The 25034-nt window shown below is 40.1% G+C and overlaps 1 protein-coding gene across 3 annotated transcripts in view; it reads right to left on the bottom strand.

Annotated features, from left to right (window-relative positions):
* Positions 1 to 25034, bottom strand: part of Bmp6 (bone morphogenetic protein 6) — a 163238-nt gene that overhangs the window by 24108 nt on the left and 114096 nt on the right. For all 3 annotated transcript variants that reach the window (XM_040282155.2, XM_013359649.4, XM_005327483.5), the window contains exon 2: positions 14062 to 14254. In XM_040282155.2, coding sequence (XP_040138089.2) covers positions 14062 to 14254 — 193 coding nt within the window. The remainder of the gene's footprint in view (positions 1 to 14061; positions 14255 to 25034) is intronic.

The following is a 25034-nucleotide window of genomic DNA, read 5'->3' as shown; positions in this document are numbered from 1 at the left end:
AGGATCTCCATACTGATTTCCACTGTGGCTGTACGAATTTACAGTCCCAACAAAAACGTATAGGAGTTCCTTCCCAGCGTCCATGCCAACATTTGTTGTTATTTGTATTCTTGATGATTGTAGTTCTAACCAGAATGAGATGGAATTTCAGGGTAGTTTTGATTTGCGTTCCTCTTAGAGCTAAAGATGTTGAGCAAATGCTGGCCATTTTTACTTTGAGAAGTGTGTGTTCATTTGTCCACTTATTGATTGGGTTATTTGGTTTTTAGTGTTGACTTCTTTGAGTTCTTTACAAATTTTGAATATTAATCCTCTGTTGGACGAGTACCTGGCAAAGATTTTCTCCCCTTCTGTAGGTTGTCTCTTTACTCTGTTAATTGTTTCCTTTGCTGTGCAGATGCTTTTTAATTGATGCCATACCATTTATTTAATTTTTTTTTACTCTCATTTCTTGAGATATGAAGCTCCTTCTATTTCAGGAAGTCTTTGCCTATGAAGCATTTCACCCATTCTTACTTCAAACAGTTGCAAAGTTTCTGGTCTTATGCTTAGACCTTTGATCCATTTTACACTGAGTTTTGTACAGGGTGAAACATAGGGATTGAGTTTCATTCTTTGACATATGGATAATCGGTTTTCCAGCACCATTTGTGAAAGAGGCTACCTTTTCTTCAACGCATGCTTTGACACCTTTGTCAAGAAGCAGGTAACTGTAGCTGTGTGGATTTGTCTGTGTGTCTTCTATTACATTGCATTGGTCTCCTAGTCTGTTTTTATGCCAACATCAAGTTGTTTTGTCACTATAATTCTATAGTCTAATTTGAAGTCAGCTATCATGATGCCTCATCTACCATTGCTCTTTTTGCTCAGGACTGCTTTTGCTATTCTGGGTCTTTTGTTCTTCCTCGTGCATTTTAGGGTTGCTTCTTTTCTAGTTCTGTGAAGAATTTCATTTTACTTTAATGGGGACTGCATGGAATCTGTAGATTGCATTTCATGATATGACCATTTTAACACTATTAACCCAACTATCCACGAACATGGGAGGTCTTTCGATCTTCTAGCATCATCTTCAATTACTTTCTTCAATGATCTATAATTTTCACTGTCGAGGTTTTCACCTCCCAGGTTAGGTTTATTCCTAGGCATTTTACGTTTTTGAAGCTACTCTGAATGGAATTCTTTTCCTGATTTCTTTCTCAGCAGACTTGTTATTGGTATAGAGAAAAGCTATTGATTTCTGTATGTTGATTCTGCATCCTCCCACTTTGCTGAATTTATCAGCTCTTGAAATCTTCTGGTGGATCCTTAAAGGTATCCTAAATTTATGATATCATCGGGCAAATAGGGATAATTTGACTTCTTCCTTCCTATTAATATCCTCCCCCCCATCCCTCTTCCCTTGCCTAAATGCTTTGACTAAAATTTCAAGTACTATATAGAATAGGAGGTGAAGATGCCCTGTCTTATTCCTGATTTTAGGAGAAATGCTTTCCATTTTCTCAGTTTGATTTTGGCTTTTATTCTGCCATACAGAGCTTTTTGATGTAGGTAAGCTCCTTCTAGCCTTTGTTTTTTCAGGGTTTTTATTTTATTTTCAGGGGTGTGGAATTTTGTTGAAGGCTTTTTCTGTTGAGATGATCCCCTGGTTTTTGTTCACGGTTCTATCTATGTAGTGTATTGCATTTATTGATTTGCATATGTTGAATCATTCTGGAATCCCAGGGATGAAATCAACTTTATGGTGTATGATTTTTTTTAATGTGTTCTTAAATTCACCAAATGTTTGCTAATATCTTAATGAGGATATTTTGCATCTTTTTTCATTAATGATACTGACCTGTAGCTTTCTTTCCTTGACATACTTTTATTCAGTTTCAACATCAGGGTGATATAGGATTTGTAGAATGAGTTTGGGAGCATTCTTTCTCTTTTAATTTCATGGAATAATGTGAGGAATACTGCATTAGTTCTACTTTAAAAATCTGGTAAAATGCATCTGTGAATCTATCTGGTTCTTGGCTTCTCTTTTTATTTTTATTAAGCTCTTAAAATTTAGGCAAGGTTTTTTCAGCTATTAAAATGATAATATTACATGCTTTATCTTACCATTTTTTCTTCTACTTTTCATGTTCCTTCCTACCCCATTTTTCCTTTCTTTTTTATTTATTTATTTAAAAAAATTTTTAAATTGATTTTTAAAAAATAAATGACAGTGGAATGCATTACAATTCTTATTACACATACAGAGCACAGGTTTTCATATCTCTGGTTGTAAATAAAGTATGTTCACACCAATTCATGTCTTCATACATGTACTTTGGATAATGATGTCCACCACATTCCACCATCCTCGATAACCCCCTGCCCCCTCCCTTCCCCTCCCACCCCTCTGCCCTATTCCTCCCATGCTCCCCCTCCCTACCCCACTATGAATCAGCCTCCTTATGTTTCATTATTATTGATTTGTTTAGGTTTTCTATATTCTCTTTGTTTAGTTTCAGTAGATCATATGCCTAGAAATTTACCCATTTCATCTACATTTTTTCAATTTGTTGGAATTTAGGTTTTCAGAATAGTCCCTAATGATCCTCTAGATTTCAGTTGTATCTGTTTAATAAACCCATTTCATCTTTAATTTTGTACATTTGCATCTTCTTTCTTTTGGTTAGTTTGGCTAGGGGCTTATCAATCTTGTTTATTTTTGCAAAGAACCAACTCTGGTTCATTGATCTTTTGTATTATTCTTTTAGTTTCCACTTCGCTAATTTTATCTCTAATCTTCATTATTTCTTTCCTTCTATTTTAGGATGGCTTGTTCTCGTTTTTCTAAAATCCTAAGATATATCATTGTTTACATGAGATCTTTTTAATGTAGGCACTCAAAGCTATAAAATTCCCTCTTCTCAGATACTGCCTCTGCTATATCCCAGAGATTCTGGTATAGTGTCTCTATTTTTTTTTTATTCTAAGAACTTTTAAATTTCTCCCTTAATTTCTTCAATGACACACTCGTCAAAAAAGTATATTGTTCAATCTCTATGTATAGTTTCTGTAGTCTTTCTTGTTGGTTCTAGTTTCATGAATACAATATGAAGAAATGAAAGATATTATTTCAATTTTTTTTTGTATTTGCTAAGAGTTACTTTATGGCCTAAGATATGACCAGTTTTAACGAAAGTTCCATGAGCAGCCAAAAAGGAAGTGTATTCAGCTGTTGCTGAATAAAATATTCTATAGATGTCTCTTAATTTCTACTGATCTATATGAAAGTTTTAAATTCAATGTGTCTTTGTTGACTTTCTGCCTGGAATGACCTGTGAGTGAGTATGGTGTGGTCTACTGAAGTCCCCTACTATCATTGTACTAGGATCCTTTTGTATTGAGGGATTTTTGAGTAATATTTGTTTTACATAATTAGGTGCACTGACTTTCACAGCATAAATATGCACAACTGTTACATCTTCTTTTTGGATTGTTCCCTTTACCATTATCAATTTTTGTTTGAAATTTGCTTTGTCTAATATGAGAGTAGCTATTCCTGCTTGATTTCAGGTTCCATTTGCATGAAATACCATTTTCCATTCTTTCATTTTCAGTCTGAATGCCTTTGCTTGTGTGGTATGTTCCTTAGAAACAACTGGATCTTGTTTTTTTAATCTAATCTGCCAGTCTGTGTCAAAATTGGAGAATTAAGAACAAGATGTTATTATAGAGAGGCTATGTAGTCAATGTTATTATAGAGAGGCTATGTATTTCTTCCTGTCATTTTATTTTATTGCTGATGTTTGATTTGTTATTAATCCTCATTTGTTTATTTACTATTCTAATGAGATTTATTTACTATTCTATGAGATTCCTTTTTTTACTATTTTTTTAACTATTTTTTCTTATATACTAATCTAATGAGATTCCTTTGTGTATCTTCTGCGATGCTGGCTTAGTGATCACGAATTTCTTTGTTTATCTTTGAATGTTTTTCTTTTCTTTTTATTTATTTATTTTTTTATTCTGAAGGATAGCTCTGCTGAATATAACAATCTTGATTGGTTGTTATTTTCTTTGGGGGCTTAAAACACATCATTCCAAGTTCTACCAGCTTTTAGAATTTCTGCTGAGAAATCTACTATTTTCTTATTGGTGTGCCTTTATAAATGGCTTAGCATTTCTTTCTTGCAACTTTTAAAATTCTTTCTTTGTTGTGAATTTTTGGTATTTTAATCATAATGTATTATGGAAAGGTTCTTTTCTGATCCTGTCTCTTCAGGGTTCTAAATGCCTCCAGTGTCCATTTCCTTCCCAAGGTTTGGGAGATTTTCTACTATTTTACTGATTATGTTCTGTACGCCATTAGCCTGTATCTCTTCTCCTTTCTCAAGATCTATGATTTTTAAACTAGATCTCTTAATATTGTCCCCCAATTTTTGTGTATTCTGTTTATAGTTTCTTATGTATATATATATGCATACAAAGTTTCTTAGATACATACATACATATGAACCAATCAGCAGAAACAAAGTCTTACTTAAAAAATTAAAAGGACTGTCTCCACTCAGGTGGTTGAAACTGTGGACAAGAATGGATATTCACTCCCTGTGCCAGTCTTCATTTCTTTCTGTTTCCTCTTGAGCTATGCACTCCTTAAGGAGAGTAATGGCTAGAGGTTACTAATCCCTTCCTCTTTTTGTATGACTCATCAGGCTGCCATGTGCAGTGACCTGGGATCAAAGCTGGTTCAAATGGCTCTCGGCAACTACAAGGCAGGATGGAATGGAAAGTACCATCGACTGCAGTTAACTCTGGACAGATAGATAGCTGTCTTCCCAGGGCAGGGCAGACATGGAGTTGTAAATGGGATGTTCTTATGGCTGCCATTTAGTTCTGATTGGAACTTGGTTGGGTGATATCTGTTCCAGAGAGATTAGATCAACACATCCTGGGATGGGCCAATGTGATCTCTGTTGTGTACCTGGTTTTCCAGCACATCCCAAGAACTCTAGTCACAGGGCAGGGCCACTAAGGAGGAACATGGCACACAGATTTGGCCCCCATGTCCTCTTTCTTGCCCTCTCTTCAACACACCAGAATTTCTAGGTCTTTCTGACTCTCTGACTGTCCAATACTGGATTTCAGTAAATCCTCTCAGTTATCCACCTCCCGTCACTGAGAATCAGTCTTCCCACTGCTTCACTTCTGAGCCACGGAGAAACTGGAAAATGCAGCTTTCTTCCACCCCCACCATCTTGGCTTCTCTATGAACAGGACATTCGAAAATGAAGTACTATGCACCCTAGTAAACTGCTACACATTCACTCATGGATATGGGGAGCAAGGATGAACAAACATTACTATATAACTGGTTAAGTCTTAACTGATTTCATGCCACTTGGCATTACTCCATGTTCACTCCAATGCTCGCATGGTTAAAGATTTAAATATCACCTCGTTACCTAGATTCTAAATGCTATTTCATTTTTAACCAGCCAGTGTAAATCACTTTGTGTTAGGATATGAATGTAGTCAACACTAATGGAGTGTTTACTTGGTGACTATTCCAAGTGCTCTTACATATGTCAACACCTCACAAATACCATATGAGATCCATACTGTTAATACCAGCACAGGTTTACAGGTGAGGAAACTGAGGGTAAGTAGCCTGCTCACTGTCACACAGCTAGTAAAATGCAGAGCTGGGATTTGAGCCCAGGCCATTTGTCCCAAGTGTTATGCATGCTCTTAACCATCATCCCAGTGGTCCTCCAGGATAGCCTGGTCAGACTCCCCTGAGTGACTAGTTAATACAGAGTTCTGTCTCTCCCCTTGGAGCTTCTGGTTCAGGGGGCCTGGGCTGGGGCCTGAGAACTTGCATTGATGCCAATTCTGCTGGTCTGGAAAGCACTCTTTATGAGCTGGGGATTCAAAGCACACCACCTCTTCATTAGATGTGATAGTACCACCTCTCTCTGTGTTTTAGACTTAACGGCAGAAAGCCATCTGCTCTCAAGATGTCTTGCTTCTCTCCCTAAAACAGTGCAAACCAGCTGGAAGCTGCTCCACAGGGACATGTGTGACATGTGTGACTGGCTGAACCCTCGGGAGTTATCAGGTTAGGCTAATAAGCAGAATCGCAGGAAAGAGAAATCCAAAGTAGCAGTGTTTCTGAAGACATAATTCTATGTGTCCAAGATGGAAAGAGGGGCAGAGCGGATAGTGGCTTTACACATATTCATGGCAACTACCCTAGTGACCAGCTCAGGCTGGGGGAAGATGGCCACCCGGTTTTCAACATGTTACATCCAAATCTTACCCGTGTCATTTCTCCAATCCCACATTTCCACATCCTCAACCAATGAAACAAAAATACTGCTAATTTGTGATTTTTAAGAGAGAGAGAGAGAGAGTGGTCTCTCAAAATAATCTTAACCACGAACATGGGCTGCCTCCCACCAAGCGAGAAAGTCTTGCACAGAGGTGTGTGCAGTCAAAGCAAACTGTTTTCTAGGAATGAATAACACATGGGGCACAGTTTCCAAAAACCAAAACTTGCTTTTCTGTCGTCACAGTTTACCAAGCGGATAAGCGGTTCCCAAAGAATCCTGTCCTCAGTGACTGGCCCACCGGATTCCCCTCCACCATAAAACATTTTAGCGTTCTTCTGAGTAGTTACATTTTTGGATAACTGGACCTTAGAAATAACAGAACACGGATAAGTGGAAGAACAAAGTTTGGAAGCCTCTTGAGATTTTGTGGGTTCTTTCATTTCCAGGCACATCACTCTGGATAAGGAATATGAAACAAGTTACAAAACCTGAGCTGTGGCTCAGTTGTATCATCCCCTTTTGGGGAGCAAAGGGACAAATGCTGAAATGTTCATTGTTTGTATGAGCCCCACGCTGAGGGAGCCAAAGACTATCCAGGAGGATCATAGCTGTGAAAGCCAGGCACAAGAGAAACAGGTGTGGCTGGGCACGGTGACAAAAGCTTTGGTTTTCCTCTCACACCCTGGCTTTCTCAAATTTGCCCTTCCCTTGAAAAAGGAAACCCATCTGAGCCGTCTAAAAAGGTTAAATTGTTATCTCCTCTCCAACAGGTAGCACTGAAAATCCAACTGAATTCAAAGAACAGTCTGTGAACGCTTTTCTAAAGAAACTACTCTCCTAGATCCTGGAACTGGATCAACTACTGGGTCCAGGTCTTACAGGACTACAACATTTGGCTAATGATGCAAACACCAATATTCATAGGAATTTGTTTAAAAAGATTCGTAAATGAAAACACACACACACACACACACAAAAAAAAAAAAAAAAAATTTACTGTCTTTCAGAGACTTATGCTTCTGCCCTGAGGCAGCAAACTAACAATCCCACCAAGAACAACTAAAAATAATGGTTCAGCTGAAAAACAACCACAAAATAAAAACCTGATTGAAATCGTCTTAGAGCAACTGGTAAGGCGACCCTTCGTGGGTCAAGACCAAGACCTCTGAGACCAGGGAATGCACTGAGGTGAGCCCTGCATTTGTGGTTGTCTTTCCATTCCAGAGCATTTGCTAATTCCCAGCCTGAGGCATGCACCCAAGAGAAAGAAGCAGGGGCCTGGAGTCTGGAGCAGTATCACTGGCTAGGGATAAAAATTAGAGTTCAAGGCAGGTAGGACATGAAGGGTGAAGGTCCCAGAGGAAAGAGGCTCCACAGAAGGGGTTGTGTGAAGGTGACCTCATACGAGTTGGACTCACTCCTTGTGTGTATCCACGTTGGGCAGTCCTTTTTCTGCTTCGAGATCTGGTGGCCTTGAACCCCAAGATTTTCATTTGAGATATTTGCCAAAGATTAGCTACATATACATGGGATGAGAAGTCCAGAAAACAAGCAGAAAGAAAATGTTGAGAGGCTTCATAGCAGAGTTTTTGGCAGTCCCATGAATCTGCGGAGTGAAAAAGTAGAGTTCAGAGCCCTCCAAGGCAGAGGGCTTCTGGTAAGCGTCCTAGACATTCAGCAGAAAACCCTGAAGGGCTAGTCTGGGGGAGAAATGGAAGACCAGAAACAGATGAGCCCACAGCAGATCCTCCACTGGAACAAAAAGAACTGGGTGACTTGCCTGCCGTGTATCTGACTTCAGGAAGAAGCATAAATCCAGTCTAGAGAGAGGTAACGATATCTAGAAATGTTTTATTAAATAATGTCCAAGGTGTAATAAGCACAAAATTATCAGGCACGCCAAGGAATAAGATCAAGGGGACAAAAAGATAATGGAAATAGACCTATAGGGGACCCAAGGAGGAGAGTTATCAGACACAATCTTTGAATGAGTCTTATATAAAACTAATACTAAATCACAAACTGAATTTCTCTCAGGGTTGTGAAATTGGCTCAGCACTTGATAGTCTTTTAATATGGTAGCCATATTAACACCATAAAGGAAAAAAAAATCTAATGATCATCCCGAAAGGTTCAGAATAGATATTTGATTAACATTTCAACTCAGGGCTAGGGACAGAGCTCAGGGGCAGAGCACTTGCCTAGCAAGCATAAGGACCTGGGTTCAATGTCTAATACCACCAACATTATTTCCACATTATTTCCTGATTTAAATTAAAACTATTGTAAAACTAGGAATAGAGAATGATTTCCTTAATCTAAAAAAGTATCTACAAAAAAATTTACAACAATTCATCATCCTTCATAGTAATAATAAGTCCACATCCCCCACTGACATTAGAAATCTGACAGATATTTTAGTGAATTTCAACACTGTACTGGACATCCTAGCCAGGACAATAAAAGAAGAAAGAGAAAAAAAAAATAGGAATTGAAAAGGAAAAAATAAAACTGATATTTATAGGAGGTGTGATAATACTTTTAGAAATTCCAAAAGACTTCACAGAAAAAAAAATATTAGAATTAACAATTAATTACAGGTTACTGGATACAAAATCAATATACAAAAAAATTTATATATAAGGAGAAAAAAACTCTGAAATTTTAAAAAATGCCATTTACAATAACATCATAAAACTTTATGACCTAAATTATTCTAATAAGAAGGTTTGACACACAAAAAACAACTAGACATTATTGAAAGTTATTAGAGAAAGCCTAATAAATGCTATATGCTTGAATGGAACACTCAATATTGGTGAGATATAAATTATTTCCAAGTTGAACTCTACATTTAATGTAATTCCAATCAGAATCCCAGCAAGTTTTTTTGTTTTGTTTCATTTTTTATGGATACTGACCAACTAATTTTAAAGTTTATGTGGCAATATGAATGGTCATTAGTATCCAAAAGAGTCTCAAGAAAAAATTTGGAAAACTTACATACCAGATATCAATCCTCATTGTAAATCTAAAAGAATTAAGACAGAGTAGTATTGGTGCAAGAGAAAAACAACAACAACAACAACAATGGAACAAAATAAAGATCCCAGAAATAAACCCACACCTGGGCAATCACCTAATATAAGATAATGTGCCCCTGAGGTACATGGGAAAAGGCCAGTATTTCCAATAAATGGTACTGAGTCTATTAAGTTTTCAATTCTTGTACAGCTGGCCTATCTAATAATCTACTTCATTATCTCACTTGTGGTCTCTAAATCCTACTGTAGCTTTGCTCATTCTGCTGAGATCAAAGTGTCTACATCTTGCTGCCTCTTGGGTGTTCCCACCATGACTCAAATATATCCAAACCTGAACTCATCTTTACTCCCCTTTCTTAACTTATTCCTGCATTCCTTATTGTGAATGGCTCAGAGTTTCAAACTAAAAATTCTGTTAAAAAAATGTGTCCTTGACCTTCCATGGTTATTTTCTCTGCTGGGAAAATTATGTTCTACCCATAAAATGAGTCTAAATTTGTGAATTTTGTCAAAAAAATTAAGGCAATAAGTTAGTCTAGGATTTATCCTGGGGGATTCGGCAGTCCAGCATTGGCTTGGTTGACCTAAGAAAATCTTTCTACAAGTTTTGAAAATCAACTCTAAAGCAACACTGCCTAACATGTTGATTCTAACATGTGTTTTGTTCAGATCCTGAGGATTCTGAAGTTAGGATGAAACATGAAACTCAAAAACACCCAAAACAACAACAAAAAATGAACACCAGTCTGTCTAGCCATCCATCCATCCATCTTTGTTTCAAACAGAGGAGTTTGTTTTGCTTATGCCAGGATGATATACATTTTAAATCTGTAATTAGTTATAATTTTAAATGTCTTTCAAAAAAACTGTACCTTGATAGAACCTGGAAAAGTTATCACAGACACAGAAGACACCACAAGACCATCACTGCAAAACAACACAACTGCCGAAATACAGAACGCAGAATGTCAAAACTAACAGAGGCGAGTATGGTCGATTCATGAACTAAAGAGGACCGTGATTCAGAAACTAAACATGCTCTCTGTTAAAGCTTCTGGTTGACTTCCAAGAGATTCTCTTTGACTTCTAAGTATACAAAGTTCAGTTAAGAACATTAAAGACGTGCCTTTAAGCAAACAAGAAATGTAGATGAAAACGATAGTCTCTCTAGGCCTCAGGACTGCACGATTCATCTAAAGATGCTGTAGAAAGAAAGGTCATAAGAACATTCGAAGAGCCACGTGGCGCCATCGTGCTCCTTCACGGGAGGATGAAAAGTCAAAAGGTATTCGGAGCAGTCTGTCCTCCAACCGTGAAGACAGCGTAGTGTGAAAGCCACACAGAAAACTATAGGAGAGAAGTAAGTGGACAGTAGTGTCAGAATCGGGACAAGAACTCAGACTTTGGGGAAAGTTTAGTCTTTCTTCCTGCCCACACCCCTCCTCTAGAAAAGTTGTTACTAGATCAATGGTTGACCAAGGGGACAAAGAATTGCAAAGGTTTCCTGCAGGAAGGCCTCAACTGTCAAAGTCCCAGGACCTGAATTCTCACAAACACATTTTAGCTGCCAACGGAATGTTCTCTTGGCCCTTCAGACAGAGACCCCATCGGAGACGTGGAACGGAGTGGGAGGACCTGCCATGAGGAGATTTCTCCCCTCTCTGGAACCTCACCTTTATCTTGAGATGGTCCCCATGTCCCTGTAAAATCCTAATTTGAGAATTTCGGAGAAGGCTTTCCCCAAACTGTTAGTCCTATGTAAATGCAAATCTTTATCAGCATCATCATGAGGGCATCATGATCTATAATTATCGAAAGTGACATCAAACTTTTTTTGTGGGAGTGGGGTGTTCTGGAGATTCAATCCAGGCCTCGTGTGTGCCAGGCAAATGCTCTAGCACTGAGCCACATCCCTAGCCCACCAAACTCATCTTAAAATGAAATTATCACCCAATACCATGGAGTTCAATTTTTAAAAAATAAATAAATAAAATGCAAAGGGGCAACTTGGACTTGAACTTAGTGCCGACCGAGGAGTTGATGATCTCACTCTAATCTATGGGGTTGTTTCAGGTCTTTCCATGATTTAAGATTCTGTCTAAGAGCTGATTCTCAAATTTTGAGTAAGATATCAAGTGCTTCCCTGATATTTCTAAAGGCACCATCTATTTAAAGTACTCACTTAAAAAAAAAAAAAAAAAAAAGACTTACCTGGTCCAGTTGTCTCTTATCAGTTAAAACACACGTTTCTGCACAGTGCAAAGTGGAGACCTACCTTCCGAGAATCTTCCCCAGCCCTCCCTGCGCCAGGTTTTCTGACTGCCTCCCGTGTCAGAAACCCCAGGTCATCCGTCCCCTCTTCTGCCCTCAGTCGAATGTAGGACTCAGCATTGAAAAACCTGACTCCGCAACCCCCTTTTCAAGGATGCCGATTATTTTGCAACCCAGACACTTCTTACATGAAGTGAACCCAACAAGGGTCACAAATGTCACTCAAACACAGATTGGACACACGAGTTTCCTCACAAGCCTGGAAAGGGATTTCGAGCCAAGACACCCCAAGACAGTACAGATGGGGACATCAAACCAGCCCCCACCAGGAGTCCTGCAGTCAGACCTGGAGCCTCTGGAAGAACACGAGAGGCAGCGGGAGGCCTGGGCTCCCGGCCCACAGATAAGGAAATCTGGCCAACCTGGAACCCTTCAAAAGCAGGAGCGTCTCCCGTTCTCCCAGGATCCCCCCTCTCCTGTACTCCAAAATCAAACAATCCAAACGCCAAATGCTCCCATCCTAGAAGACCAAGAAATGACAGCCCTCTGCTTTGATAGGGAGCCATCCAAGGTGGGGACCCTCCGGGACTTTGTTTTCCAAACTCACTGCTGGCCTCGAGAAGTATGTGGCCGCCATGTGAAGCACAAGGCAGCTGTTGTTTTTTGGCTCGAGTTCAGTGTAAACCTTACAAAGTTTCTGTTAACTCCTTTTAAAATAATAATAATAACAATAATAATAAATTATTATTATTATTATTATTTTGAAAAATCCCATAGTCACTAAACTCCCAGCTTAGTGTTTTTACTCTAATGCTTTTCTCCCAGGACAGAGAAAAACCATGTTTCCCAAACAAACTTCTGAACCAAAAAAAATGTACCAGTACAAAAGTTATTCCCACCAGAGAGATGTAATGGAATAATTAGATTGAAAAACCTATATGTAAAGCCATTCCAGAGAACTGCTGAGTGCCAATTCTCTCCAAAGTCTCAAAAGATGAATATCTAGCGATGAATAATTTGCTTCCCCCAACCCACCCCCCCAACAGCAAAGCCATCGCATATGCTTTTATTTAGGAGTGACAATCAGGCTTTGGAAACCTTCCCTTTCATTCTGATTTTTGATCCATCATAAAGATACCACAATGCTGTGTTTAGTCATTACTTAGCTGTCCCAGCTTGGAACTCATCTACAACCCTCAGTGGATACTCCACACCATGACGAATTCCCAGCACCGGCCATCACTCCGTCTTGCTCCATTCGCCTCGTTAGAGACTTGAACACGTACAAGGGTTCAATGCGGGTGGAGCTTTCAAAACGAAAGTGAACCCTTCGTAGGTCAAGTTCATGATTCCAAGGATTTCAGCATGCATATTTGTGACAGACCCACACACAGATCAATAAGTTCAGACGAAACCAAAGTCCTAAATCTCTGGAAATTCTTGGGAAGTCAATAGTCTTCCAAGACCAAAAGCAAGAATCTGGATGCATGTTATAAAACCAAAGATGACAAATTCTTTAGAAAGCCTGTAAGTACAGGGTTCCTACCCTCCAATACACTGTTTTTCTTTCTTACCTTTTTATCTACCATACAATTGCCAGAATATTATGTCACTGGCTTAATTTCGACCTTGTGCACACTGAGAACTACACAGTGATGCTAACCTAGGCATTATGTGCTTGATTCTCCCTGGACTGAACCCTTAAGTACCAAGCAAAATCCAAAGTCATTGGCTGCTTTTCCGTGCACTACAGATTTGAACTTCCTGCTGCGACACTTTATCCTTCTGCCCAGTTCTTCAATCATCACTCCATGGAAGCTATTATTATTATTATTATTAGGCAGCTCCATGAACATATGTCATTGCAGCTTTTTTTTTTTTTAAATGGTCTAGACTCATTTTAGGAAACAAGAATAATACAGACACATTGGGGGAAAAAAAAACCTATCATTCCCTTATATCCAAATGGTAAAAAATACATTAAACCCACTTACTCAAAGGTGAAATCATGTGTGTTTATTAAATGCACAAACAAATAACCTTGTTGTCATCTGAATTAGTATCATTTATAAGCATCATTATATAAATTTAATGTGTGCATTTATTTTAGCCACCCCTGCCCGTCATTCAACGTGGGGACCAAACAATCATGGAAAACATTTTATCCCCAATTCTCTCAAAAGGTGCTTAGTAAGTGCTCCTAGCTGGCTTGCTCAGGAAAAGATAAGTATTTGGGAAATCAGCTTATTGGGGGAAAAAAAATCTTTTCGGCTGAACAGCGCCCTGGAGAACACCCACCTCCTCAAGTTCACGGGCTGTCCCTCCACCGCTAAGCACCTTCCACAGACACACTTGGGGTCATGTGACGACGGAGGGTGAGAAATGGGGCCCGGCCCACGTTTGGGGGCTTCCTTGGGCCTTCATACCTGTGCTGATGCTCCTGTAAGACTTGATAAATGCTGATAAGAAAAGTTTGGTTTTTAAAACTGCCCACAACACAGTCCTTGTAGATGCGGAATTCTGCAGCCGTCACAGCCTCACCCTCAGGAATCTGGGATAAGTTGAACTTGAACTCTTTGTGGTGTCGCTGGCGAGGGGAGAACTCCTTGTCGTACTCCACTATAGGATTAAACAAGAGAGAGTGACAGCTATTGTTATTGACTAAGGGCCACAGGCTCGCCTCCTGACCGGGGTCGGGGGAAGGACGCTGGCTACAGGGTCAGACAGCCCAGTTCCCCATCACCGCAGCCCCTCGGGACCACATGAGCTTCTCGGGCCGTTTGCAGTTTCAGCACTTTGGTTTGAGTATTGGGTACAATGAACTGCATGACAGCTAGTTCTTCAGGGTCGAAAGAACTAACTGTCATGCAATGACTCTCCCCGAAAATAGGGAGAGTCTGACTTTGTGGGGAAAGGTGGAGAATGAATGAACCCCCATCCTGACCGCCACGCCCTCCCAGCCCACGTCCCTCCCAGGGCTTTTCTCTCCTCAGTTCTGTTCACAGGTCACCGTCTGCCGCTGGCATGACCAAGGTGGCCCTGCATTGAACTTGAGTCGGGTGGCGTGAGGGCACTGGGTGGGGGGAGAGGACAGCATATTTTCCCCTGGGGCTGAAGTTCTACCTCTTACTGAGGGTACAGCTTTGGAGAATATGGCTCCCTGCTGTCCACCTGCTGGGGGAAGCTGAGGGTTGAATGATGGTGGGGGGGACCCTCTGGTTGGAACCCCATTTAATCTGTGAGTAGATCCCAAGCAGAACTAGTATGTGTGAGGGAATCACCAATGGTATCGTTCACTATTTTCTAATGGTTTACACTGAAAGAAATCCTTTGGAAAAGGATTAGGTCTAAAAGTGATTTAAATGATTTGAAATGATGCTAGTTTTCCATCCATGGATGAATGGATATGTGGTGTAGGCACAATGGAATACTACCAAGCCATTAAAAAGGAAGGATATTGTGCTGTCTGTGACAATGTGGAGGACATTATGCAGAGAGAAATAAGCCAGGCTTGGAAACACAAACCCCACAGGCTCTCACTGATGCATGGAATTGAGGAAAGTCAAGCTCAAAGAAAGAAGCAGAGGTGGAAGGGTGGTTGCCAGGGGTTAGGGCATAAGGGGAGGGTGGGGATTTGGGAAAAGTGGGTTGGTCCAAGGGTCCAAAGGTCAGTTTTGCATTAATTTCACATGGTGACTAATAATACCATAATGCATACTTGAAATTTCTTAAAAGAGTACATTTTCAATGTTCTCATCACACACACACAAAATGGAAACATCTTATCTCTGTGAGGGGATGGAGACCTTACTTAGCTTGGCAGTGGTGATCGTTTTACAATGTATGTGTGTATCAGGACACATACATTTAGATCCCTTAAATACATGATTTTTTTTGTCAATTGCACTTTGATAAAACTAGAAAGATACATTTTTTAAATAAAATCTTTTTCCTGAATGAAAAAACCAACACAGGAAATTGCAATTACTGATTCATCATTTTTTGAAGTCAGCTTCAGCTCTCAAATGTTTACATAAAGTCCCGTGTGAGAGAGATGACATGAAACCTCAGGGTTTAATTCAGAGTCATTATGAAGGGGGGAAAAGGTGGGTTCTGCGGCCACTAGCCCTGACTCTGTCCCCCGAGTTGAGAAACGCTCCTGCCCCTCAGTGCCTGAGTTTTTTCTCAGTGGCAACCGGGAGGAAACCTGGGGCTCGTGGGCAGAAAACAAAACTAAAATCATTTGCCACCTTGAACTTTCGACTGCCTCCCCACGTGCTGTTTCCTATCATGATCAAAGAAAAGTTGTGAAGATTCAGAATATTTTTTTTAAAAAATCGAAACACCTAAGAGCTCTCAAGAGGACCCAACGTCCTTGATGGCATTTGCAGAAGCTAAGGAGAGAGGAGCCTTCTATGGGGACAAGATTTTAAACAGAGAACTTCTGGAATAGACATGTCATTATGCAATGATTCTTTAATGTTGGGATTTCCTTTTTTCCTTTTTTAAAAAAAATTTTGGGGGTCAAAAAAGAACAAGCTTTGGCTTCTGCAAGCACTTGAATGTAAAGTAAAAAGAGGTCCAACCAGAAAGTACACACCCCAGTTCAGCCCCAACAGGACAGCAGGTTTTCTAATTAGTGGCCGAGCATGAAAAGCAATATTGTTAAGGAGTTCACCCAAGGACGCGCACATGGGGCACTGTATCACTTTCCCCAAAACTGATCTGCCTTTTAAGTCTCATATGTTATCACTGTTGGTTAAAAAAATTGAATCAAATCTGATTTCCCAAAGAGTCTTTCTTAAACAACAAACAAACAAAAAAAACCAAAACCCAGAGCTTTTCTATAGTCTTTTGGATGCTTAATTTCAACATTGCTACATGAAAATACAGAGAGCATATATAAGAAGTCTTTCAATCTCTCTTACTATGAATCAAGAATTGGAGAAAAAAATACAGATGTGACGTGAGACAGAGGATAGCAACTAAGACTTTTCAGTTACAAAGATTCAAGATACAAAAATTTCCATATATGAGGAATGTGGTAGCTAGTTTTTGACAGGTGCACCTCCAAGAATAAATCACCCTTCCCTGTTTCCATACACTCCAGTGGTCCCGTAATCTGCTCCGTAATCTGCTTTGGACCATGGAATGCAGCAACAATGGAACTCAGCCATTTTCTAGGTCAGGCTGTAAGTCACTGAACTTCCTTCCACAATTGTGTGAGAAAAGATGGCAGCCGTATAAGAAGCTGGACTACCCAGAGACCTCCATATTGTGAGGAAGCCCAAGCTAGCCATGTGGAGAAGTGCATGGAAGGAGAGTGAGAAGGATTGAAGGAAGAGACGAGAGAGAGAGAGAGAGAGAGAGAGAGAGAGAGAGAGAGAGAGAGAATATGAACGAACACACCACAAATTGGCCAAACACTCAGCAGAGGCATCAGACATGTTATAAAAGGTCATCTGGGCCATCAAGTCCAGTGGCCATCTGTTCTCACCATCTGATTGCAACTACAGGAGCAATCTTTCTCAAGAATGATCCAGGTAAACCCATCATCTCAGAGGACTGTGAGGGGTGACAATGCATCGCTGGTTTTAGCCACTTTGTTTTGGGGGGATTTGTTTTGCAGTCCCAACAGGATAACACAAAAAGAGAAGAGACGACAGGAGAGGCTAAGAGAGGGAGCAGGAGAGCGCAGGCGCATCCGACCATGCTAGGAAGGGGAAGAGTGTGTGCAATTCTTGAGGATAAGGATTACGCAATGCTGGAAGGCAGTGCGTGTGACTAAGGAGGAATCCTGGCAAATTCTCACAGATGCAAAGAGATAAAAGATCCTAAAAATGCGAAAAAGAGAAGCCCAGTTCAAAGCACTCATTTAATCACAATGCGAACTAGAACCCGCTGCCTTTTAAGGGCATTTTCCCATTTCTCCTCCACCAAGACAGTCTCAAGGCATTCTGCACATTCTTTTCCTGGATCCTTCTTGGCGGACGCTTACGATCTCTGTTGCCCCTCGCGTCTCTGATTTCAACCTACCCCTTACTATGGGTCTTCTGAATGCCCCGTTGGTGTCGCTCAGCTCCCAGCTGAAGGCCTCCCCACTCTGCCAGACAACTCAGCCACCATCCCTGAAGTCCTCTCTGGAACTTCTCCTTTCTCCCCTACTCTTTTGCCTGTGGTAGGATTTGCACAGTGCATTTGCAAATGTCTCACGGGGATTAACACAATGTGGTTAATGGAAATAAACACAATGTGGTTACTACTTCCATATGCATCTGAAGGCCACAATGGGAGAATGGTAACATTTCCAATAAACTTAGCAATTCAAGTTATAGGACTACGGATTGATTCCCTAAATGTCAAATAGTTCAGTAAATAGGAAAACGAGGGAAAGAACAAGGGCTACGTTTTGAATCCGGTCTTAGTACCTAGCTGTAATCCTAATATTCGTCTTATCAATGGTGGTGCCAATGTGGTATACAAGGAAGTAGGGACCAAGATGGTAAGGAAATGTCAAATTGTGACACTTGTTTGGAATTCCAGCTCCCCCCTCCACTTATGTATATGATATTAGTCAAAAGTTTCAGGGTTAGTTAAGTGGGAAGAATTCTGAAGAATAAGTGAAACATTCTACATCAATAGCCCGTGGCACCGGCATGTGTGCTCCATAAATGACAGTTGTGATAACCACTGGCTGTTATTTGAGAATCTAGCTCCTCTGGACTTAGAGTGCGGCCTTTGATGAGCAATTCAAATTCACTCCTCAGTCCACACGGCGAGCCAATTAACACTTTCCCTAAACTGGCTTTGGAACAATGCATTCTGCAGTGCTGCTGCATTCTCTTAGGCAAGAGTTCCTAGAATTTAATTTCGAGGACAAGTTAAAACACTTTCAAAGAATGGTGATGACCTCATACAAGGTCACTGACATCTTCTGTCTGCTCTTTGTAAGGACAATGAAACAACAAATGGCATTCCTTTAACTATGATTTCACTTCTAGAAATCCTTTTAATACCAAATAAAACAGAGAGGACCTAATTGAAGAATACACTACCACCCTCTAAATTGAAAAAAAAAATACTTGGCTTTATAAATCTCCCTTTCTCTTTTTGGCTTCAGACCCTCCCTTCCAGTTGAAGTTTTAGGTCAGTCCTAGATCTTTGGCCAATATGTAGGAACTGTAGGCTCAAGGAATCAAAGTTACTGGTTTAAGATGGAAAAGGTAAATTATGTAACATTATACATACAACAGTCTCGCCCGGGTCCCATGCAGGTGGTGGAAATGGGGTTCCTCCTGGTGGAGTGGGCTGGCTGAGAAATAAAAAATTAAGAAAAATAGAACAATGAAAAAAAAAAAAAGAAAACTACACAGAAAGTAGTTTCAAAAGTGGGGGCAGGACGGGCAGATGGAGCTTCTAGACCCTGGCAAAATGGAGCCCGGGCCTCCTTTATTTATATTGGGAAATATCAAAGACCTTCCATAGAATGTTCTTCACCAAAAAAGGTTAAAGGTGGGCTGTTCAGTTCCCAACGGGTTGCACCCATCTCCAGATCAGCATCTTCCTAGCAGAGTAGAGGTATAGGTCACGTGCATTGGGCAATCTATTGCCACGGGAGAGCCCTGGACAGTGCACAATGCCAAGCCTAAACCTCCCTGCTACCATACCGAGAGAAGACCCTCTTGTAATTCACGGATGGCTTCCCACACAAAAGGTACTGAGGATTAATAACTCATCTATACAGGGTAGTGGGCTTTGCTGCGGCCTGTTCACAGGTACATAAAAACATAATTTGACTAATTTTACTCCTAAATACTGCAGATGACTATAGCTAACGGGCACTGAGCTTCAACACCAGAACATGACCTTCCCTCTCCATCCCCTCCCGCCTCTGCCCCAAAGCTATCTTGTGTCAAACAGTCTTGATCATTACCTTGCTTTAAAAAATGAACAGTTCTACTACACGCGTGTGAATCACTAAATTACACAGTGCATAGTTTTTCTGTTTTCCTTAAAGCCTCTCCTGTGCAGGCGCGATGGGAACTGTTCAGGCCCATGTAGAAACATAGGCGTGGTCACAGAGCAAAGAGGGAGCCCTCAAGGTCAGCCAGGCTGCCCATCAGGCTCAAGTTCCATGGTGAGCGGGGCTGCTCTGCAAATGGGGGTGACCTCTCAGTCCTCGCCCATCTTGAATATTAAAAATATGGGTGCTTCCTCACAAGCGTTGGTGAGGAGGTGGAGAAACTGGAACACGTGTGCATTACCGGTAGGTTTATAAGATGGTGCAGCCACTGCTGAAAACAGTAAGGAGGCTCTCAAAATACTAAGCTTGGAATTACCTTATCTTTCTGAATGTATTTGCAAAAGAACTGAAAGCAGGTCTTTGAACAATCTCTATACCCACATTCATAGCAATATTCATAAAAGCCAAAAGCTGAAAGCAACTCAACTGTCCACCAATAAAAGAAAGGATAAGCACAATGTGATAGATATGATATATATATATATATATATATATATATATATATATATATATATATTTTACAACAATGGAATATTATTTGGCCTTAAAAAGGAAGCAAATGATGACATGCTACATTACAGATGGACCCTGATGACATCATGCTCAGTGAAATGAGCCAGTCACAAATGGACCAGTATGGAATAATTAAATGAGGCACCTACAGTAATCAAGTTCACATAGACAGAAAACAGAATGGAGTTGCCAGAGACTGGAGAAAGGAAACAGGGAGTTATTGAATGGGTACAGAGTTTCTATGTGTGAAGATCAAGTTCTGGAGATAGATGGTGGTGCTGCTGCAGAGCAGTACAGATGGATTTAATACCGCTGAACTGCACACTTAAGGTTGTTAAAATGTTAAGTTTTATGTTATGCATATGGACCATAATTTAAGAACCTGTTAAAAATGAACAGTTTTTTAATATGATTGTATCTAAGTTAAAAACAATTCTTCACCACCCCCTAATCCCCAATCCATCCTCAAATTTCCTGAAATATCTCAAATACCATCTTTCTACATTTGATTTATTGGGATCAGGATCCTAACAGGGTTATATTTGGTTGTTCTGTCTTTTAAGTTCATTTTTATTAATGCTTATTGTTTATACAGAATAGTGGGTTTGTTGTGGCAAATTCATAGGTACCTAACAATATAACTTGATCGATCTCTTCCAAATACTTCTGTCCTCCCTTCCTGTGACCCTTCCCTCATCCCTAACCGTCACCCTTATACTTTCATGGTCCCTTTTTTCCTTCATTTCCCCTCTAGTTTCAACATATGAGAGAAAACACACGATACTCTTCTGAGTCTGACTTATTTCCTTCAAAATTATGTCTCTAGCCAGGCACGGTGGTGCGTGTCTGTAATCCCAGCAACTCGGGAGGCTGCGGCTGGAGGACTGCAAGTTCTCAGCCAGCCTCAGCAACTTAGTGAGGCTGTAAGCAACTCGGTGAGACCCTGTTTCAAAGTAAAATATAAAAAGGGCTGGGAATGTGGCTCAGAGGTAAAGCACCCCTGGGTTCAATCCCCAATACCCACCCACCCCCCAAAAAAATTATATCTCTAGTTCTTTTCATTTTCCCTGAAGTCTCTTTAAACCTACTCAATCAGATTTCTTTTTAAAAAGAGCTCCATTAGCTCCAAAATAATAAAGAACTGTACAACTAACAACATTTTTAATGATGACCCATTCAAACCACTTCAAGCTGCCTTTAAACCTGGAGACTGGTTCAGTACTCCAAGAATGACGGACAGGAAGGGGCAGGTTCCACAGCTGTGGGCCCAGGAAGGAAGCTCAGTGGCAGCTCCCTTGACTGACCATGCCCTTGCCTGTTCTGCCACCTTTCATCTGTATGGACTCTTGGGACTTACTGCCAGGGACACAAACCCACGAGGTGTCGTGAGGCTTCGAGTTAGACTTGCTTCAGGAATCTGTTGGGGACTGGTCCTCTCACATGCTTTTTTAAAAATTATAATTAAATGCAATCGTGGGATCTGTTGTTGCAACCCCTCTCTTTTCAAAAAGTGATCTCCGTCTTCAAAGTCCAGCCAACTTATCTGTCGAATCATCTGATTCTGGTGTTTGGGGGAAGATTTTTAACGATTCATTTATTTTCCTTTTTTAAAAATTTTTTTTTGTTTTAATTAGTTACACATGACAGCACAATGATCTTGACCTATCATACATTTGAATCAAATGGGGTATAATTTCTCATTTTTCTGAGTGTACAGGTTGCAGAATCACATGGGTCATGCAGTCACGTATATGCATACAGCAATACTAGCGTCTATTTTACAGAAATAGTCAAGCTATTTTTTTAACTCGGTGTGCATTATCTAAAGGTTTCTCAATATTGGTTTAATTTTTCAAATTTGTTGCTATGAATTTTTTTCCATAGTATTATGCAATCTCTGCTCTGTCAATGGCTATTTCTATTTTCCATTCCTAATAGTATTTACTTGCATATTTCCTTTTTCCTGACTGATCTTCTTGGGGGGTTGCTTTTTTCCTCACTATTGGTTGACTGTAATAAAGGTATTATAATAGTGGTATTTTACTAATAGCATTCCATTAAATCTGAATTATTTCAACTAATGTTGTCTAGAGGAAAATAAAGACACCAACTGTTTAAATTGCAAACACAAAAGAGAAAATAAAAAAGGAAATGAGAAAGGAGAAAAAAAGAAGCCAAAAATCTACTTAAAACATTTATTTTATTTATTCCTCATTTACTAGACTATACTCTGGGTAACTTGGTCTAATTAGCTAAGGCAATTATATTAATTCCCAGTAAATTCTACATGTTACAAATATTTTGTTTCTCTGATGGTTACACAACAAACTCAAAACTCTTTTTTAAAGTTCATTCCATTGACCAGTGTGGGCAGTTTTTCACATGATGGCACAATTCATTTAATTTTAGGCAACAGGACAATTCAGGTCATTCTTCTAAGGGTTGTAACAACAGCTGCCTTTGGACTTTTAAACTGTACATGCACACGACCTTGAATAGCAAGACAGACACTAAGTGGAACTCTCCAACTCACTTTTCAACCACAGTGAGATAAGACTTCACTTTCTGGGGTTCACCAAGTGCTTACAAATGTTCATATTTCGTGAGAATCAAAGATGTCAAGAATCTATTTCCCTGGATGATGGACTCCAAATGACTTTTTTTTAATGCTTTACTTATTACTTTTTAAAATTCTTAAAATTTTTTTATTTGTTCTTCTTAGATATACATGGCAGAAGACTGTATTTTAACATATTGTGTACACGTAGAGTGTAACTTTCCATTCGTGTAGTATGCTTTATGTTTTATTTTATGTAATTATAGACCCCCAAGTAGGTGCAAAAAAGAGTCAAGTGACGCCTTCAGGCCAGCTTCCCCTGATGGTGACATCTTAGGTAACTGAAGTGCAACATCAGTATCAGGGAGAGAACCTTGGCACGACACCTTCACCAGGTTTCTCGTGTGCGTGTCCTGGTCTGTGTGTATTCTATGACATCACATGACCGGTTCATATGCCCACCACTGACATCCAGATCCAGGACCCTTCTGTCACCACAAAGGAATCTTTTGGGCTCTACTTTTATTCCAATGAATTCTTCAGACTAGATGCAGGGCATATATGACAAAGAGTCTCAGGACTGACATCAAGCATTTGCATATCGTCATTAGTAATGGGAGTCAACCAAGTCATTTATTGTTTTTAAAAAAATTTTTTTTAAATCATTTTCATACCCAAATATAGTTACGAACGTCATTTCATGTTGGAAGATGCTCAAGAGCTAAAACTGTACGTGTCCTACTGGGGAAGTGAGTAGCGGATCTCAGTGATCATCAAAGGAGGCATTCCACATTTAATCAATAAACATACGTCAGGAAGAAAGACTTACCAATCACAGTCGTGACAGAATGCAACTCATGTCCAATAACCACATTTTTTGCCCACTTACAAAGACTGAGATAAAGGAGCAATCGGACCACGTCTGATAAAAATCAATATAGTTAACGTGAATTTTTTTTTCATAACTGAGAAAAAGTTATGAAACACCTTTGGTCAAAACACAGATGGGAGAGCCCCAAAAGCAAAGCACAGACTCCCTCCCCACAACTCCCATTTCCACAGCAGACCATAATGGGCAGAACGTCCTCCCTGTGAGGGAGAGAAGAAACTAACCCTGCTCACACCATGAGACTGGCATTTCTTTTATACAAAATATCTGGATTCTCCGAGTGATCTGATAAATCTTTGATATGCTGCAGCTTGACAACAACACACCCCATTGTGTTTCTTTTCATTCATCCCACCTGAATTATGCTATAGTTTTGTTTGTGGATTCCTACCTTGTATCAATTCTGGAAAATTCTATCAGCGCAGTCATTATGGCTTCTTTCCCCATTCTCTTTAATGCCTCTTTTAAACATGACAGTGACATGCGTATTAGACTTTCTAACGTCCACAGCTCTTCACGGCTCGTTGGCATCATTTATCTCCTGGTCACGGGGTTGGAAAATTTCTTCAGGTGTGCTTACAAGTTCACCAATTCTCTCTTTCACCGTGTTTCATGTGTAGTTTAAGCCGTCTATTAGTTTTTGTTTTTTTTTTCATTTTAAAGATTTAAATTCTTTTTTAATAGTTCTACTTCTTATTGTTAGGTCTTCTTCATAATTTTAATCCCGTAGTATTTGTTATGCTATTATCCCTTTCTGTATTTGTATATAATTGTCTCACTTTTTCGATCTAACTTGGTGGCTGTTCTCGAATATGTGAAACCCTTGGGGTGCTTCAGCCGTGTGGTTTTACTGTCCCTCTGATGATGCTCATTTGGGTGGTGTGTTTTCTTGAGTGTTTGGGGATTTTTTTGTTTTTAGGTAATTTCTGATTGAAACCCACCCTTAATATTTAAATCAGTGTCTCTTTGGTTAAAAAAAAGAAAGACGAAGAGGAGGAGGAGGAGGAGGAAGAGGAGGAGGAGAAGGAGGAAGAGGAGAGGAGGAAGAGGAGGAGGAGAAGGAGGAGGAGGAGAGGAGGAAGAGGAGGAGGAGGAAGAGGGGAGGAGGAGGGGAGGGGGGAGGAGGAGGAGGAGGAAAAAGAGAAAGAAGTAGGGATGAAGAAGAGGAAGGTAAGGAGAAGAGGAAAAAGGAGGAGGTGAAGGAAGAGAAGGAGAAGAAAGACTACTTTTGCTTTTGCGAGGAACACTGTCAACTTGGAATCTCTTGATCCTCTTGCAGAGTCTCAGCTTAATGCATGAGCCCCGGGGGCAGTTCCCCCCATCCCAGGCCCTGAGCTGGACTTGGGATCCACAGCGTTGGTCTCTGCACCCAGAAACCAGCCTTTGTGTTTGTTCGCTCCTGGGAACCCACTCAGGG

Source organism: Ictidomys tridecemlineatus, chromosome 8, assembly GCF_052094955.1.
Source record: "Ictidomys tridecemlineatus isolate mIctTri1 chromosome 8, mIctTri1.hap1, whole genome shotgun sequence".
NCBI lineage: Eukaryota > Metazoa > Chordata > Mammalia > Rodentia > Sciuridae > Ictidomys > Ictidomys tridecemlineatus.
The sequence above is the reverse complement of the archived record's forward strand: the minus strand, read 5'-3'. Positions and strand labels throughout refer to the sequence as shown.